The 19774-nt window shown below is 37.2% G+C and overlaps 1 protein-coding gene and 1 long non-coding RNA gene across 3 annotated transcripts in view; one reads left to right on the top strand and one right to left on the bottom strand.

Moving 5' to 3' along the window:
* The window catches only part of LOC101738862 (T-box transcription factor TBX20), a 42976-nt gene that overhangs the window by 4272 nt on the left and 18930 nt on the right, over positions 1–19774 (bottom strand). For both annotated transcript variants that reach the window (XM_004930910.3, XM_021351164.3), the window contains exons 3-4: positions 8551–8824; positions 8114–8278 (exon numbers count right to left, since the gene is read on the bottom strand). In XM_004930910.3, coding sequence (XP_004930967.1) covers positions 8114–8278; positions 8551–8824 — 439 coding nt within the window. The remainder of the gene's footprint in view (positions 1–8113; positions 8279–8550; positions 8825–19774) is intronic.
* On the top strand, positions 11437–13116 carry LOC105842304 (uncharacterized). Its single transcript, XR_001139999.4, has 2 exons — positions 11437–11565; positions 12580–13116. It is a non-coding gene; the product is annotated as an uncharacterized LOC105842304 (long non-coding RNA).

Here is a 19774-nt window from a genome sequence, read left to right as displayed (position 1 = left end):
AAAGAGCATAATAAAAATTACGATATATTGACCGAGCCGTCACGTGTCTTCAGTTTCTCGTGAATAATTCCTCAAATAACGTGTCACACGGTGACAAATGATTTAAAAAAATATGTTACAAGGAAACTAGACAGACGGTTTGTTCTATTGATGATTATTTTGAAGACGCAGGCAATTTACTTATTAATGTTACTGAGAAAGCTGCTTATACAATTTGTAATGTAAAATCTTACTAATTAAAACTGTTACGTTGACTATTTTAAATTAAAAACGCTTAGAAAACATGTCCATCATTCTTATTTGTGTACCGAAACAACCGGAGGGTTGAGGTTCATGTTATGTCAACTACTTAAGCTTGCACGCCCTTTTCAAGACCACCATTGACTTCAATCATAGTTGTACTCTCTCGCGCCTGCGCATCACGTAATGACAACTCCAACATCCACGACTGGTAGCTGACGTATCATACATAATGCATGCACTGCGTTCGAACGCCCTCTAATTGTTTTCAACGTTCCATATTTGTTATTTAAATTTAGTGTTCTTAACCTATACCGGTCTTGATCGACACGCAGACAATAGCCCGGAGACGAAATAACACAAAACTATTAAAACGTTTCCATAGTGAATGAAATACTATACTGCTAGTGACGTTTAATAGATGATGATGATATTAATTTATTCCTAACTAATGGGAAAGGCAAAGGACTTTAGTCCATACAGCCAGGTCTTGTTCTTGGTAATAAATTGAGAATTTTGGTAGTTTTAAAGGCCGAAGCCACGTCTTCGTTGTTCTTGATCGTAAAGCCGAAACCATGTCTTATGTTATTGTGACGTTTATTAGATTTAGTACAAACACACAAGAACGAGGCGTGTCAAAACAAGCTAATTTAAGTATCAACAAACGTTCTCCTTGGGCGGCGGCGTCGGCTGCCGTACACTGACAACATTAAAGGCGCCATAATGACATTATTCCCGGTCGGGAAACAAAAAAGAAATCCTTACAAAAAGGCGTCAAGGAGAACGAGCACCGCGCACGAAATGCCGCTCTAATTATTTGGGCGGTGATGTATTGTTTATGGAAGTCTCACACATGATTCGCAGCCGCATCGATTGCGATGAGCAAAAACTTGTCTGCAGTTTTATGTGTATCGTGCTAGCTCTAAACATTAATCAGACCTTAATACGTGCTTAAAATACTTCTAAAAATAAATAATAGTATAAAAAACCTAACAAAATACGCTTTTATAGAAAATTCAATTAAAATATAGAAAATATATCTTAATAAATTTGAATTAAAAATGGTGTAAGAAAAAAAAGGTTTTATTGTAAAAATAGCGTGGTGTGCATGTAGTTATAAATATTTTGTAGAAGGGGTTATATTGATAATATCCTGAAAAGCACCTATTTTTTAATTGGATTTTCTATAAAAGCGTATTTTGTTAGTTTTTTAAACTATTCTTTATTTTACATTTTTTAGTTCAATTTCAATTTTTTCAATATTTTTTTTAATATTGAATTGTCATCGGTCCTTAATAAGTATACCAAATTTCGAGTTAATCCGACGTTTTGAAGAGAGTCAAAATCATGTTCAAAGATTCCGTTACAAACATACATAGTAATACGTCTGAAGCTAATAAAAGCGTATTAAAATATACAATTATTTCTACTAATATTATTCAAATTCAATATCTATGTTAAGGTAGGTCAAAACGTATGCTATCCGAACCGACGATCATTTATAGAGGTAGACAGTAACATGTGCGTACAAATCGTAATAAATTAATTAAGAGCGATGTAAACATCAGAGATAGGAACGTGACGGGGTACAGTCACCAGAATAAATATATGTCACGTTAGCGCTCGGGCGGGAGAGAAGCGCATTGATTGATACGCGACTAAGAACGAACCACGCTACCGATGTACCTATTACTATTAACATTATTTATTGTTTCAAGAATTTATATCGTTTTGAGTCATATGCTTCAAGAGTGCTTTCGTAAAATGAAGTATGTTCACGAGTGCTCACAGTTGGTTATTTATTATTGTTATGTTGTCAATAAATTAAAACGAAGTTATTGTTGAAAGAAGAATTTTGCTACATTACAAAAAAACAGACGATGACCCATCTTGTTGTGTCTTTAAAGCGGTTAGTTGCCCTCAATTAAGAAAAATAGTATTATTATTGGCCAATAGATGTCGGGAAGAGTTGATTATTGAAAACACGAATAAAACAACATTTTCTGAAAATAAATCGTAGGTAGATCGATTTATTGCCCCCGAAATCCCCTGTATACTAAATTTTATAAAAATCGTTGGAGCCGTTTCCGAGATTCAGATTATATAATTATATATTAATATACAAGAATTGCTCGTTTAAAGGTATATAAGATATGCTTCATATAATTGTATTTCATTATAAAACGCTTTGAATTATTTGGTTAACCTTAGATATATTTACTTTATATTTGAAGTTTGTAATCTTGTGCGGTAAAGATAAATTAGGTTGATTTTAAAAGTGAATTACAAATATGTGACGAATTGTAGGTGTATCTATAACCATTGCACTGCCTTCTATAAACACAGTGCTTTAGTCTATGGTAAACAAAAAGCCCGCCAAAAACTAAAAGATGTCAAAATTGTGGTACTCGCAAATATTTTATTGTTTAAATTGTAAATAATATTATAAATTTATTTCAGATATAACTGAATATTTGTCTGCGTTCTTTAATTGAAAATCCACACTGACAAAAATTTTGATTTAAAAGTACTTGTAATATACCTACCTATCCCACGCAAAACCGCGGCGACTACGACGATATCGTTTCCGTAAAATTTTACGATTTTTTTTTAATTTAATATCTTTGTTTCATATAAAATAAGTTTATCATGTTTGCGATAATTCTGTTAGCCGGAGAGGGAGGGTTACATAAACGAGTGTTGTAAGACACGCTTACAAAGATTCTCCGCAACGACCTACAGCTGCGATCTGCTTCCAGTAAACGAAGCTTTATGGACAATAATTCGCAAGCACGAAGTAATGAACACTGCATGTGGCAACACCGGTCCTGAGGGTGTTAATAATCTCAATATTCCCAGAAGTACGCGGCGTCGATCTTAAATTGGAGAGCTTATTTGTTTATTGAACGCAATACGGATATACCTAATGTAGTTTCTAGTGAAATAATTACTGGATATTTTTGGGTGACGAATATTGCAGGCAATTACTATAAGTGAGTCGACTATTATCAAAGGCGGCAATCTGACTTTTGGACAATGATTGGTAAATCAGAAAAACGAATTATTGACTTTGTATTCCATTGGCAGTCACAAAACTCTTCGGAACGACATCTTAGATAAATAACAGGTTAACTATTAACCTCTATTTAATGCAGGTTTTGAACCGTATTCTTTGAAGAAGACGATTATATTCAAATAAATCTGTATTGACATATCAATAAAAAATTTTTGTCGAAATGTACAGATTGCCGCCTTTGATAATAGACGACTCAAGTATCGATTTGAATAAGGACACCGTTTGATTATTCACTGTAATTAATATAATGTTTATAGTCCATAATTGTATCTAGAATATATCATTTAAGTGCTCATATATTATCATCTTCATCTAGAATTTCGATCAACCTCAGACTGTCGCCGATTGTTCCCATCGAGAATATAAGTGAGATTGCGTGCAAATTATATAAATCTTCAGCCACTTGTGTCACTATTTTAATTAGCATTCTACACATCCACATCGCAGACTATGAATCGTTTATGTCGCCCGTGCCACTGGCTGGATTGTGTCTCTGTTCAGTCTGCTAAGTAGATCCCGGATCGGTCCTACGGTTACTATGAGATCCACTTTGCACTCGTGTCCGTAATTCTGACTGTAAATTCGGAACAGTATAGAATAAGCTATTTCCCACATTTCCGATTAAAATGCCGTTTTCAACGAACGCCAGTTGGTTTGGATCGGTTTCGAACTGGAATTTGATGGACTGTAGGTAAATGTCAGTTTTGCGAACGTGACATTTAGTATTCTAAAAAGTTTTTAGCTACTAAGTAGTCATTTAAATACTATTTATGATCTTCTCTTATTATGTTCCGCTAATGCATTTTTTTTTCCAAATGATTTCAATCATATATTTTAGTGTACAAACATGTCATTTGAGGTATCAATTAAAATTTAATTCCAGAATATTTTGTTGGTGTTTGAATGCGTAGACGCAATAAATTTTGGGCAGGCCGCACACGATGGCGCTGCGTGACGTCACACCTCCAGTGATCGATGGCAAATAAGAACGAGATAGCAACAACAAGTTAACGATTAAATTGAACGTACTAAAGCGAGACACGCGCTCAATAAATAATTCCATCTTAAATTATTTTAAATCCAATCCTAACTACTCTTTAGGAAGTACATTGACTCCTTGTATTTTTGACTAATATTAGTTTCGTATTAAAGAGATTGTTTTGTTATCTGATGATTTTTTTTTTATTTAGTGGATTTGCCGTAACATGTAACAATGAAATATGCAAGAAACGAAGACTATATATTATTAAATTATGTGGCTTAAAGTATCATGTATCTATTATGCATCTGATATACTATTTACTATCTTTCTTTTGTTATTATGTAAATTCTTGCAAATCACCTGTAACACTGCCTAAAAGTAATCAATAATTGTTTTTATAAAAGACGTTTGCAATTGCTCTTTTAGTAATTTTGCGAACAGTCCTTTCATCCAAATCCATATTTTTTGGGCAAAGACACCCACATATAAACAGCCGATAAACATGATTTTACGGGTAAAAAACAAAAACACAAAACTTTCTTTCCTACGTGTTCGAAACATAAAATAACAAAGTTATAAATTAACAAATTTTAATGTTGAAGATTGTATTGAAAAGAGTGTATCGATTGGTGAGCATGAAGACGAAGAATGGAACAGTGGTGCAGCGCGCGGGAGGGACTCTGACACCTGACCGAAGCCATTTTGGCCCGTGAAATATGTTTATTTGTCATGGCTGCCTTTTGTTATTGAAATTGTGTTTGCCTTTACTCCTTCATTATATTGTTCGATTATACTCTCATGGAACTCGTTTGTGGACGCTCAATGTGAGAATAGCTTCGGAGATTTTAGAATATTGATTGTTGATACTGAGAAATGAGATATAAATTTCAATTAAGCGTCTATTGAATGTGTTCGCGTGTATATGTGACTGAGAATACGCAGTTATTTTCGTGATTATCTCCTCAAACGACGTAACAGGGCGTCGTACAGTGACCAACAAAACAATTGACAGCGTTTTCCAATTTCGTTATTATTATTTTTTTGTTATATAATTTCAGTCAAGTCACCCATCACAAGATATAAATACGCTGCAAAAATATTACTATAAAGTCAAAACACGATCAAACTCTTCAAATGTAATATAAAAAACGGGTATGGTCGCTATCTGCGAGTTTTTATTCGAGACACGTCCTCGACGGGCCGATCGATCAAAACAAATTCACAAGTCATCGGCTAATAAAAAAATGCATTGTGCGCAATAATAAGGACGAGCAAACTCTAACAAACATTGTCGCCTCGCTGTGAGACGAATTCCGGACAAAGGGTTTCATAGGATCCGAGTCCGGTGACAATGGCATAGTGGGTGTAAGATTTTAAATATTGAAACAGGTCGCGCGCTCTCCCTGGAAAACGCCCCGCGGCGCGCGCGCGGCGTCGCACTGTCTCACACCGCGATTCACATACAAAAAACACTATTCACATTTTTTATAAGATCCCTTATCGCTTATATCAACGTTACGATATGATAAAGCATCAATAATGATGTTTCATTCCACGCCAGAAAAGACGCGCGCGCATGAAAATTCGTTGACATTTTTAAGCCGTTGTTTTCGATCGAGAGCAACGCGTTGCCGAGACCGCTCTGTTCAAATTATGCGCGTTTTTGTTACCTTGATCGTTTTTTAGGCTAAGCTATGCGGGAACCTATAAGTCAACTTTGAGAGCCGGCATCGACGCGCAGGTGCAAACATGCTAAGTGTATTGTTATTGTTGTAAGGGATTGGGTTATCAGTGACACTATCTCCGCCGTTCGACAAATGTTTGGGCTGTCAGAGGTGTGACGTCAGCCAAAACGAGTCAAGTCACCCAATCGCTGACTACCTCTCGATCGAAATTTAGTAATACATAAAACGTTGTTTTTCGTTTTGTAAAAATCTAGAACAACATGATTGAATTCAGAAAGTTCGTGTATATTACGATGCGCATCTATCTGATAATAGAAGCTATGGAGGACAGTGTCATCGGCCAGCAACAGTAAATCTAGTAACGTGTTAGAATCAATAGAAATCACTGAGCTTCGGCCCCGGGGAGTCATCCATTACTGGCTGCGAAGGTGGAAGCTAGGTACGGCCGATAGCTCTATGCGTCGTTGAGGTTAATTTATGACGCCACTCCAATATCGGAATATCGGTTTATCGACGCCGAAAAACTATGCAAAAATAAAGATTTGCACGTTTATAAACAATGATATGTTAAAAGTCATTTTTTATGGGATTTTATGACCTGGTAACTAAGACCTTTAGGTCAAGTCTTATTTTAATTTTAATAAAAACTTTTTTATATGAAAAATGATATTATGAAATGAAATGAAGTTGATCAATATGAAAGATTGGATCAAATGAAATGAAATGAAATCGAAATGAAATGAAATGAAAACGAAATGAGATGATATGGAATGAAATATAATCTCAGTAAATTGGTGGTCATTTACTGAGACTTCTTCAATGGACTTTTTGGAGGATCCCTAGAAGTTAGTAACGTTCAGCGGTTTTGTTTCATTTTCCCACATTTGTGCACTTTCCTACATTCATCACCAAGAAAACTGTTCGAACGCCTGAAGTAAGGTTATGTCAATTAAGAAAAAGCGACATTAAAACGTAAAGCTTTAATTATGTCTACGTCTCACGAAAACCGAACAAGATACTAAAATGCTTACGTTCTTGATGCATTATTTTAACTACGAACTATTATGAAATTTAAATGACGCCGTACTAACATGAAAGCCGAGACATCTAATTAACGAACAAATAAAGATTTATGTACCGCGCTGTCGATATAAAGTAACGTTTCCTTTATGAACATCAAAACGTCCTAATTATTTTACAACGGGAGATGAAACAAAACGAGAAACTCGGAGACGCCCAAACGCTCTTGTGACAGAGAATTAATTGCGCGTGGCGACACATGCGGCGGAGGCTGGGGCACTCTCTCGGCGGGCTCACGAGCGGAGCGAGATACCAATCTATCTATAACTTACAACTTATGAATAAGCACTTGCAGTTAGAGCGAACTGTTTTTATTTTTTCATACGAAAAACGGATCGCTATCTTGAAATACCGTATTTTTCTCCTGAAGAAATATTAAATTTCTCAAATGGTAATTCGTATTTTTTTTTAATAAGTAGTTTTTTGTTTGCTTAGATAGATGGATGAGCTCACAGCCCACCTGGTGTTAAGTGGTTGCAGCTTGCAATATAAGTTCTAAGGTCTCAAGTATAGTTACAACGGCTGCCCCACCCTTCAAACCGAAACGCATTACTGCTTCACGGCAGAAATAGGCGGGGTGGTGGCACCTACCCGTGCGGACTCACAAGAAGTCCTACCACCAGTAATAAAAGGTATTTGTATTTGAACATTAAACATAGAAAAAATCCCCGATATGTTAGTGGACACTGATGTCGAACGACTATCGTCTAGTTTATATTTATAGCTCGGCTGAAAACTTAAATCGTCACCGCGATGCACGCGTCAGACGCACTGTCCGTCTGTCGTCAGCGTCGCCCGCGTGTGCCGCCTGATACACAAAAAATTATGTGTCACCTCCCTTTGTTCAGACTGGACATACCTTTCAGCGAGATGCAATTAGTGTGGCAGAAATAGCAACCGTCGATAGTCGACAGACGAAGCTATGCGATTTCGAACAGTGGACTCTCTGATCTATTTTAGAAATCAAATGATAGAAATAAGAACGAGTCTCGTGATGCCAAATAAACCGCTTTCAACCATGGCCGGTGCCAAATCACATCGGGTACTCACGAGCTGGTTCTGGTACGCTGTGACAGCCGTGAAGACGCATTCGGGAAATATGAAGGTCTTGAATTCTTCTTGTTCGAGATCGGTGATGGGCGCGTTGACGGCGCCCTCTCGTCGGAGCACCAAGTGAATCCGAGGCTGATATTTGTGCATCGAATTTAGTACTAGCTGTAACAAAACAAAAAGTTATTTATGTGTTACGTATATATTGAAATTTTACGAAAATCAGAAACTAAATGTACCTAATGCCCTATTAACTAGAAATGATTTCGCGTTTCGTATTTTCCCCGTATTTTTCTTCTCGATATTAAGACGATTATCAAGTATCCAGTACGAGTCTGCCTATGTTGGATCTATAAGATTTTGGGTCCAGGTACTAAATGTATTTCGATCACGACTTACGGGTTCGCTTTAGTTATAAAATTGTAGCATTTGCAAACCTGTCCGTTTTTGTCCATTTCGTTGTTGGTGAGTTTGACCTTCTCGAAAGAGACGACCTGCTTGCGGAGCTGGTCGCCGGAGAAGGGCGAGTCGGGATGCGGATAGAGCCGCGCGGGTGCTGGCGGGTCCGCCTTGCCGGCGACGAGCCACGAGGAGCGGTGGTACGCGTACCGGTAGCGCTTGCCGTCCACCGGCACCACGTCCAGCAGCACGCCGTACCGCGCTTCCGCCCGGCAGCCAGCGAACGACACGCGCACCGTCGGAAACATTCGCCTTTAAACAACATAAAGAATGACATTACGTAAGATTTGAACTATTTTTTTGGAACGAAGTTCCTTATGGAACGATGCGACGGGGTACCCACCCTAACCGGGAAAAAACGTCCGTAACGTAAGATTTTTATTAGTAATGCACACAGTGTATGACTTAACTTTGTAATAACCTACAAAAAATAACATATTTGTTTATCATTCATTGACCACAATCTCAGAGGCACGTTACCGAATGACCGTGAGTTGTTGCGAAACCTCCAGTTTTATTTTCTTTATATCTCGAATAGAACTTTAAATTATTAATATTTCTATAACAAGGAACTTCGTTCCTATCCGGTGTCCCACGACACCACACATCTTTTTTTTATTGCTTAGATGGGTGGACTAGCTTAGGTCTAAGGTCTCAAGTATAGTTACAACGGCTGCCCCACACTTCAAACCGAAACGCATTACTGTTTCACGGCAGAAATAGGCAAGGTGATGGTACCTACCCGCGCGGACTCAGTAAGTATCTAACAGAAAAATCATCGATGTTCATAGCTCAAATGTAATTCGTCTACTTTTACAAGATTAATCAAGCAGTAAACGTAAACTATTCAACGTGTTTTATAAAATTTGAAAAAGCGACGTAAGCGTTATTCTTTTCTCCTTATCCCGCTAAGGTCCGCCCCGCCTATTTCTACCGTGAAGCAGTAATGCGTTTCGGTTTGAAGGGTGGAGCAGCCGTGGTAACTATACTGAGACCTTAGATCTTATATCTCTAGGTATGTGGTGCATTTACGTTGTAGATGTCTATGGGCTCTAGTAACAACTTAACACCATGTGGGTTGTGAGCTCGTCCACACATCTAAGCAATAAAAAAAAAGGTCGGTAAAGTTGTAAATTTTTTATTATTTCTCATAATAAAATTATCGCCTTCCCCATTGCATTGTTATGTCAAAGCGTATATTTTCACATTAACGCAATTATTCGACAATTACTTGGTTGAACTGAGGCTATCGCTTTGTGAGGTGACCGTCGCGAATCGTCTTTCCCTCATTAAGGCCAGCACTTGGATTTCATATCGCAGGTTATCGTTGGTACCTAATTAGCACTCAAGTGCTCGTAAACAAATACAATTCATATTACCGCTTCGGCAATACCTAAAACCTTTTTATCCGCGCACTAATTAGTTGTTTTGCTCTGAAATATTTTGTAAATCAATATCGACCGGAATATAGTTAATCAAGGCAGTGTGTGTTAGGAAAACTACGATTTTTTTAAATTATTAATGTGGTATCCCCACTGATTTTAGTTAATTTCACCATGAATTATCGGTGATTCTATTATAAAAAAATTGTCTCTTTTTGAAGTGAAACTTCTTTACGCGCATCAGGGTAAAATTTTTACAGAACGTCACGCAGGTATGCAACGGAAGTGACATCAAACTACTATTGAAATGAAGTACTTGTCAAATGTCAGTAGTAGTAGTTGTTGTATTTTTCCAACTGGAAAGGCAAATGTATCATACCATACAGCCTAATATTTTGTAATTTTGTGAAAAATGTTAATAGGAATTGAAATGAAATGAAAAGAATTTGGAACATTAATCAAATAGCATGAAATTAAATTGGTCAATTCAATTGGCAAAATATTAGTCATTTACAATTTAGAAATCTAAACATAATGTGTCTGTCAACACTGAGGTTTGAGATTGACATTTGACAGACTTTTGGCGGGAACATATCTTCCTTTTTCCCTTCCTCTAAGTCTTGGAAATCTAAAGTTTTAGATTTGTATAAATATAAGCAAGACTTATAAATTAGTTCGCCAAAAAAGTTTCACTTCTGACATGTGTACTTTGTACGCACGCACTTTTTTGTTTTGTTTTTAGGTAGATTGGTACTTGGTGAATTGTAATACCTCCTAGATATTTTAAAAATGTTCTCGGCATATTGGAGCATTAGTTTTAATACTAAACTGGAAATAACACTGGTATATTCCCTATATTTTGTACCCTACATATTTGCTGGTAGCCTAAGGGGCTATTTCAGCTAATCTCGGACAGGTAGGTGAGATCACGGGCTCAGCCGAGGAAATTTGCTAACGCTAGCCCTTGCAAGAGCAGTGCTTCGCAGAATCTACCACCAGATCAGAATCGCGACCCACTGAGAAGATCCGGCGAGAAGCTCAGTGGGTTGTATCTGTAGGTTGAATTCCCTGTATAATAATATGATACTATGACTACTAAATTGTGTTTTAAAGATAGACAAGTAAGGAAAAGAGTGAACGTAGAGGGTACGTCTCATCATCTATATCACAAGCATACTACTGGCAGTGACGCAATAAATACTATCTACGAAAATTATATAAATAAAAAATACTCTTGGAATCAGATTATAAAATTTCTAACCGCTAATAATTTAAATGAATTTTTAATATTATCGCAATTGATTTTGTTAATTCTACATTCTTAATTAATTCTACATCTGATTAATTCTACATCCATTTGGTGCAGATTGGTCCAAGCCTTTAGAGTTGATAGTAAGTATCTCCTATATTGTACTTCTGGTGCTTAAAATGACATTCAAACTTTTTTGTTATTTGTGCACAGATAAATACCTAAATCGATTACCTACCTGTCAAAAGGCGTTAATAGCGATTTATCTCTTTTTTACTTCCAATCAAATATTCTAATACATAATTGTATAATATGATAAAAGAATAAATATCAATTATTTCTGTTATAAATTGCTTTAGGAGGTATGTAATATTCATTAAAAAAAAAACTATATTTATTTCCAACTAGCTTTGGGTTGATGTATTTGTGTTCAAAATGACAAGTCGGCGCGAGGGTCGGCGTATGTTCTTATATCTACTTCCCCTCCACAAGTAAATTCTCAGCAATAATATATGTTTAAGTAAAAATAATAAAAACCTCTAACCGAACTGACGATTAGGGCTGAATTTACGTTACGCATTTTCGTGATTGGAAGAGAGCTGGGAACCGGCAGAGTGTGTTATGCCACGCAATTTTGATCCTAAACGACCGTGCTCGTTCCCCTCCTTAACGGAGACATTCTTTAATGTCTCATGTTGGAGAAAGATGAATGGGTACACATTTTTGTAGAGGTGTATGTTTTTGTTCACTGACTGACATTACTTGCGGTCGTTTGACGTAATAGCACCTATTACCATCTTATACTATTGTGGCTTCCTGTTGTTATTCTTAAGAACAACGCAATTGCCTATTGGTTTGTGGCCGACGAAAATAATTAAAAACATACACATCGTATCTGGCACCAAACTTGCCATTTGTAAAAAAAAAGGATGAGTCGTTATAATAATAAAAGTAAAAATTCCTGACAAAAAACATTAACTATAATAAACTCGTTGTGCGGAGAAAGGAGTGTCACAAAAACTGTTGTCGGTAGCAGGCGCGTGAAACACTATCTTCCAATCGACACAAAAATGGTAGTCATTGAGGCGGCGAGAACGGAAATAACGTTTATTTAGTTGTAACCTGAGACGCTTCGTCTATTGGCCTCTCACTTTTTGTCCACATCGAGGCTCGATCTATGTGCCCGTGAATAACGGCTTCACAATTCGCCATCGTACGCCGGTGCTTGCGCAATGCGTAACCGGAATTCGGCTTCTGACCCGCGTAACATCACAACAACGCTCATAACAAATGCCAGGAGACCACCCAAACGGCTTAAGGTTAGGCACAGCCATTATGATTTACAATACCGTTCTGATTAAGTCGATTTCTCCTAGAAACTTTAATGCCCCGGCGTACAATAAATGGTACGTGGAATGTTTAACAAAAGCTAAATTGCAAAATGGCCACGACGACGTTCGCTTCTAATGATTTTACAAGATGGAGTGAAGACGAAAATAAGAATACCATTAATAAGATTTATGCACGTTTAGTTGTGGTTGCGCGCGTCGATTTGTGCGGAGCTCCTTATAGCATCTACGAGGCTGCATGCGTCCACAGAACGAGCAATTGCACGCATGCGTTAATGGCGACACTCGGCGCAGCGCGGGATATATTGCCGCAATGATATATGGCCACCGGCGTCGTCTATCATTCTACCACCCAAAAGTTAGCGGAAAACTGTCCGAGAACAAAAAGACGTTGAGACACTTTAATGAGCAGATACCGAAGACAGAAATAAAGGCCATGAGCTTACAATACCGCTTTGTTCTTACGACATTGTTGAAAGGGATATAAATGGAACGAAATCATAAAGAGTATATATGTACATTGAAATTTCGTAAATTCGTAAATTAAAAAATTGACTAGTGGTATTGTTGTCTGTTCTTATGAATATTGTTCACGTCATTACGGATCATCCCGATCCATTAACGGTGCTTTTAGACACACAAGCACCGGTCATCGTTTTAACCCATAGACACAGCAAACTGAGTTTCTCGCCGGATATTCTCAGTTAGTCGCGGTCCCGATCCGGTGGTAGATTCCGCGAAGCACTGCTCTTGCTAGGGTCAGTGTTAGCAACTCTCCGGCTTGAGCCCCGTGAGCTCACCTACACACGTTAGGATGAAGCTGAAATAGCCTCTCAAGGCTATCAGCATAGGTAGGAAAAAACAAATTAATATTTCCAAATTTAAGCTTGAATACTAAAGTAATTAAATACGTGTAGCTAAGTCGCTGGTGTAAAATTAGTAGGTGTTGGGAGTTAAACGAGCGCGAAGAGTTAGCAGCAGTGCGCGAACGCATGTCGTCTTAATTAGAGAAGCGCGATGCGGGGTGCGAAGCCGTCCATCATTGTTTCCTCCGACCACGCATTAATTGATGGATAATAGTGCTATGGATCATAACAGTTTTATCGAGCGTACATCCTCATGTCTTAGTCTTTAGTTCTGCAAGTTAACGCCATTACTTTATTCAGTAACACCATAAAACATATTAGAGCCAATAGATCAAACTTGTAATAGATCAATTCATTAATACGAAATTTGTAAAAAAAAAAAACTACAACTAAGTTTTTTTTTTATTGCCTAGATATGTGAACGAGCTCACAGCCCACCTGTTGTTAAGTGGTTACTGGAACCCATAGACATCTACAACGTAAATGCGCCACACACCTTGAGATATAAGTTCTTAGGTCTCAGTATAGTTACAACGGCTGCCCTACCCTTCAAACCGAAACGCATTACTGCTTCACGGCAGAAATAGGCGGGGCGGTGGTACCTACCCGTGCGGACTCACAAGAGGTCCTACCACCAGTAATTACGCAAATTATAATTTTGCGGGTTTGATTTGTATTACACGATGTTATTCCTTCACCGTGGAAGTCAATCGTGAACAATTGTTAAGTGCGTATTTCATTAGAAAAATTGGTACCCGCCTGCGGGATTCGAACACCGTTGCATCGCTATGTACGAATGCACCGGACGTCTTATCCTTTAGGCCACGACGACCTCAAAAGTAAATTTTAAGTAGTAGTAAGTAAATTTTAGAAAACGTAATTTACCATAATTTATTATAAACTACGCTATGTATCCATTATGCAAATCATAAGAAGTATAGAAGTTTGATCTAGAAACTTCGAAACTATGCACAAACAGGTAAACAAAATGTGATTGATTAATACAAATCACTGCTCACTGCACACTATTAGAGGTCTGTTATCAAGTTGTGATTAGGGCCCGTCGTGCAGCCAATCCCTGCTCTCCACCGTCTAATTATACAGGGAAATGCTTTATTAATAGCAATTATACCCGGCCGCCATATTGCAAACGCGATTTAATTAACTGAATACGTTGATTAGACACAGATGGCGTGAGATTGCGAATCGCGACTCAGCCCTCATTAGCGTACTTTTGACGGTGGCCATTCGATTCATTGTTTAGTCCAATCTATTCTAAAAATCGTTTCATAGCATAAAAACGAGGCCGTTTATTTAAATCGAATTGAAATTGTATAATTATTACCGTATTTAGTTTTTATGAGTTGCGTACAGTCTTGGTACGGTGTTAAATATGTTACTGGAAGAAATAATAGCAATATTTGATTATTGTCGTTGTATAGATGGGTGAACGAGCACACGGCCTATATGACGTTCAGTGGTTATCGGAACTAATATAAAACACTATTAATGGAGTCACACGCCTTGAAGTCGAAGTCTCATGTTATATAGCATAACGTCTGTACCACCCTTCAAACTAACGCATGACTGCGTCACACGATGGCTTCAAATATATTGATAAAGTTTGATTCATATTATTACTCCACTATCCTAAAAGACCTACATAGGGAAGCGCCGATTATTTCTTTGTCTCCACCTTATCTCACTAGGTAGGGTTGGCGAAGCGAGTTTTTCTTTTCCATTCACCTCTATCAGCGGTCTTCTCAACACTCACTCCTCTTTCACTCATATCGTCATTAACACACTCCGCCCATGTCTTCTTCAGTCGACCTCTTCTCCCCTTACCTTGCATTACCATCTCCTAGTCAGATACATATCCTCTCTGCGCCAAGTACTTATTTCTTTCATAAAAGTGGCGCCTGTCTGCGGGATTTGAACACAGGCAACTGTCGGACCGCTTGTTACAAGTGCAGCGAGCATCTTATCGTTCAGGCCACGACGACTTCGACTCGATATTAACAGTTAGTATATTGAAAACTTAATTTCCGTAACGGAAAACAAACACGTTTTGTTAAGTAAAATCGAATCAGTATTGATTATTAGAAATTATATATGCGCGGGACACACGACCCGGTATTATTACGATACTTGTCCTCACAGAGATGAGGCACAGTCGGTCATTACAGCGAATTAGCGGCAATTCAAAGCCCGTTTCTGAACTAAGTGATTTCTGCATAGGTAATCCCCGCGAACAATCCGTGTCGGTGGCCAATGAATATTTCATGAACGATAATGACGCATTTATCTTGATTTTTCATAGTTAACTATCGATTAACAGATCACCGCTAGTTAAACGCTACAAGAAGCAGATAAGGCTGAGCACTCACGCTATATTTTCCTTTTAATTCGCATTATTAAATTAAACAAAAAAATCAATTGTTTTTATTAAAAATGATTCGATGTTCAACTTCGGAATTATTTTATGTTTGTTATGTTAATTGTATAATCGTCATATTAGTAGGACGAGCTTTTGGGCTGACTGTTTTAGATAGACTCTATTGCGATAAATGTACCTGAGTTTAAATAGTAAATCTTTGTAGGTTTATCTCTGCAAATATGTTACTGTATGTTCCACGGGTGTGCCATGGGTTCTTTTTTTATTGTATCATCACACTCACTCTGCTTTCACATTGCGTCTCCATAGATTTTACACCGTACCAACTTAATCTTAAACTCTCCTTGTTCAATGTTTTCGGTATCAATAGTATTTCTTCAACCACAAATTTGAAATGACTCTTACGGTTGAACAAAACGATTCCAATTTCATATCAATCTGCATTTATGTAGATAAATACCCAACTATACAAAAAACAAAATTTAAGGAATCGTTTTGTTCTTGGTCTATAATTATTAGTGTAAAAGAGAGCAAGACGAATGTCGAGTGATCTGATCCAGAACTTGAGATCTTTGGACTAATGAGTAAGCGGCGCAGTAAGAGACTATGGTGTCGTATTCGTCACGGTTGTCATCGCGTGACAGATTCCCCGATGCGGGCATCACATATAGATGTCATCCGACGTGACGATCACGACACGGTCACGACTCGTCACATTTTACGATATGACTCCGTTTGAAACACTAAACTGCGTCTTGCAATATTCTCAAATAGTAACGCTGAAGATAGTAAAACTAATCGCCAATTCATTTCGTGACTAACCTCATGATATGTTTCAGTATTTAAAAGATATTATGCATTAAAATGTGTTAATCAATCGCTGAGTTAAAGATACGAAAAAGATTAAAAAATAATCATATCATAATTTAAGATACGGAAACAAATAAAGGAATTGTGAATGAATTTTGTTGACCCATAACTGTAACGGTTTGAAAAATAGTTGTGGTATTTTCCAATAGGCCGTAGTTGAATGTGTCTTTCAATTATAAACTGTGGGGGTGTGATTGTTAATTTGTCCTGCGTTACATTGAGACGGAGCAATAATTCGACAATTTGCAACAAATAATTCGTACGCACTTAATGCAGCTAATTTCTCGTTCCAAACAGCCGTGTTGGCTACACTGGGCATGGAATTTAAACATAAATAAAAATGCGGGGCATATCAATTTCCCAAAAACCATCCCCTTAATGTTCTGCCTTAACTTTTATACTGGCGATTTTGGAAATAGATTGGCAAGCGTAATCATGAGCGAGATAAAATATTTATTTATTTCAAGGCTATACAAATATATTAAGTTAAGGCTCGGAGTACACCCTACTAATATTTATACTACTACTAGGTCCTTTACAATCGAAATGCTTCTTCAAATGATTTAATTTTATAAACGTAACAACTTCATGCCGCAAAAAATAAAGTTTACTTTTTCGAAGCTTATCTTACGAGGAGTAAATTTCATAGCCCGGATTATATCTATGAAATAGAACACACGGCGCAGTGTGTGGCGTAATATTAAAATTTTAATATTTCAGTCGCAGTTCGAGTGTGGATCACGACGGAAAAGGGCGTATCAGCAACTCCGACGTCTGATTGACATGATGACAAATGAACGCACATAGACCCGCCGGATCAATGCAAATGTTCTGAATCCGTTCTATACATGTAGACAGATCTATTGCCTTGTATTAAAATTAAATTAACCACTAAATATAATTTCAACAATATTACGAGCAGGAGCTTTGCGTTTCGGTACAGTTTACACGTGTTTACATGGAGTTAATAAACGACTTAAGCTAAGAATGACACACACAAAAAAAATGTCATCATGTTACTCTCGGCATCGGAGCATTCTTTGTTTATGGGAGAAAGTGTAAGAGATTAATGTGAATTAGAGGCACCTAATGAGCACAGGGGCGTGGTTGGGCGGCTACGGCGCTGCGTGAAATATCGTCATCTTGGGAGGTCCGGATTAGGCACCGCGTCAAATTTTCGACACTCGCACGATTTTGTCAATCCGATTGATTAATATCTGTGTCGGGCCGGCCTAGACGCGAGATCTCCGATAAGGGGCCACTGCTCGGTGTGGAGCCGTCATACAGACGAATCACGCCAAAAAAATAACCTGATGGAATCGCTTTTTGTATGTGCTTCTCTGAAGTCTTCGAGCGATGTTGTTTACGCTTTATATTTAAAATAGCGGACCCGGTGAACTTTGTTCCGCCACACGGTTTGTTTCAAACACATCAACCGGTCAACTTCAAAATTCTACCATAATTAACCCTAGAATATGTCAATTCAATTTAGCTGTCAGTTGCGTTTTGTTATTCCATATCAGTTGCGTTTTGTTATGCCACGTTTTATGTCACGTCCCACGGGAATGTGATAAAAAGTGTCCTATCCTATGTCCTTCTCCTGGTTCTAAGCTACCTGCTCACCAATTTTCAGCCAAATCAGTTCAGCCGTTCTTGAGTTATAAATAGTGTAACTAACACGACTTTCTTTTATATGTATATATATATATATATAGAATATAGATAGATTTAAAATAAGCATTAAAACAAAATACGAATACGTAATTAAATAGTAAGTTTTAAAAATATATACATATGGTAGAACAAATAAATATATGCGACGTGCGTATCAAACAAAACATTTTTACAATGCATTACCAGACCAGGCCATTAGTTCACAGCAGATGTTGAGTGCAAGTATTTATTACTGGCGACTTAATTAGTGAATTTAAACAAATAATACTTGTGTGTGTGCAAATATAATTACATATGTAGATAGTACCTAGTGAAGTAATGACACATTGAATTGAATTACTGCTTGTCTTTGTTCATGTGCTTAACGGAAATTCGGTATGAGACCGTTCATGTACATTTGTATAGTGTAAAAGGGAATTAATTTCTAACCGACTGCTCTCAATGGCGAAACCGTATTCGGAATAATGATAAATATGATTGTGATAATGATAAATGAAAAAAAAAACATTCGGTTTTAATTTTTTGATACTATTCTGTCGTACCTTATTGATGCATTTAAATTTTTTTAGCCTTAAATAGAAAGCCAGTATCGATTCGTCTGGTGTTCAAATAGACACGTAAACGTCAATACCGCGGCTCAATGTGAAACTAGTTGGTTCTAATTGCAAACAAAAACAGAACTCACTACCGGTAGGTATTTAAAGGGTGATCCAAGTAAAATGAAGGAAAAGTGAGAAAGAAGTAGAGCTATACCAAAAACCTGCCCATAATTAAAGAAACTAGTGGTCCTGCAGTAGTCGAAATTCGACTATAATTAATTGAAATTATAAGTTTCAAGATTATTATGGTCCTATTGTTACAGATTTTGTCAAGACTTCACTATAGACAAATACTCGTAATATTAAAGATAAACAAAATTAACCTATTCTTAATTTGACTACAGACTAAGCAATAACAAAAGTTCGACAATAATAAAGAGTATATGTGTGTGTGTCAAATACATAGTAGTGTGTGTAATGTTTTCTTTGTTGATTTAATGTATCTTTTATGCTTTATTTAAAAAAAAAATTAGCATTGTGCACTTCTTCTCTCCATTCTCTATAAGTGTGGAAAATTTCATACTCTTCCGTCTGCGCAATTTTCTTAAAAGGGATACAAAGTTTTTGCTTCACGTATTAATATATAGAGATACCATGTAAGAATATTTCCAAAAATTTACATATTTTCAAATATTTAACTTACATGATGTATGGAATAAATTCCACTGATTTTGCGCGCAAAAACTTAAATTCCTGTAACACATGCAAGCCGCGTTAAATTGGGATTGTTTTGTTTTTATTCGGTTGGTTCGCGCTAATGGTGTCGCCTTGCACACCGAACGACGCTGGAACACGCTCAAACTTCTTTCTTTCTTTTT

Source organism: Bombyx mori, chromosome 4 (assembly GCF_030269925.1).
Source record: "Bombyx mori chromosome 4, ASM3026992v2".
NCBI classification, from domain to species: Eukaryota; Metazoa; Arthropoda; class Insecta; order Lepidoptera; family Bombycidae; genus Bombyx; species Bombyx mori.
This window is presented reverse-complemented; position numbering and strand designations above follow the sequence as displayed.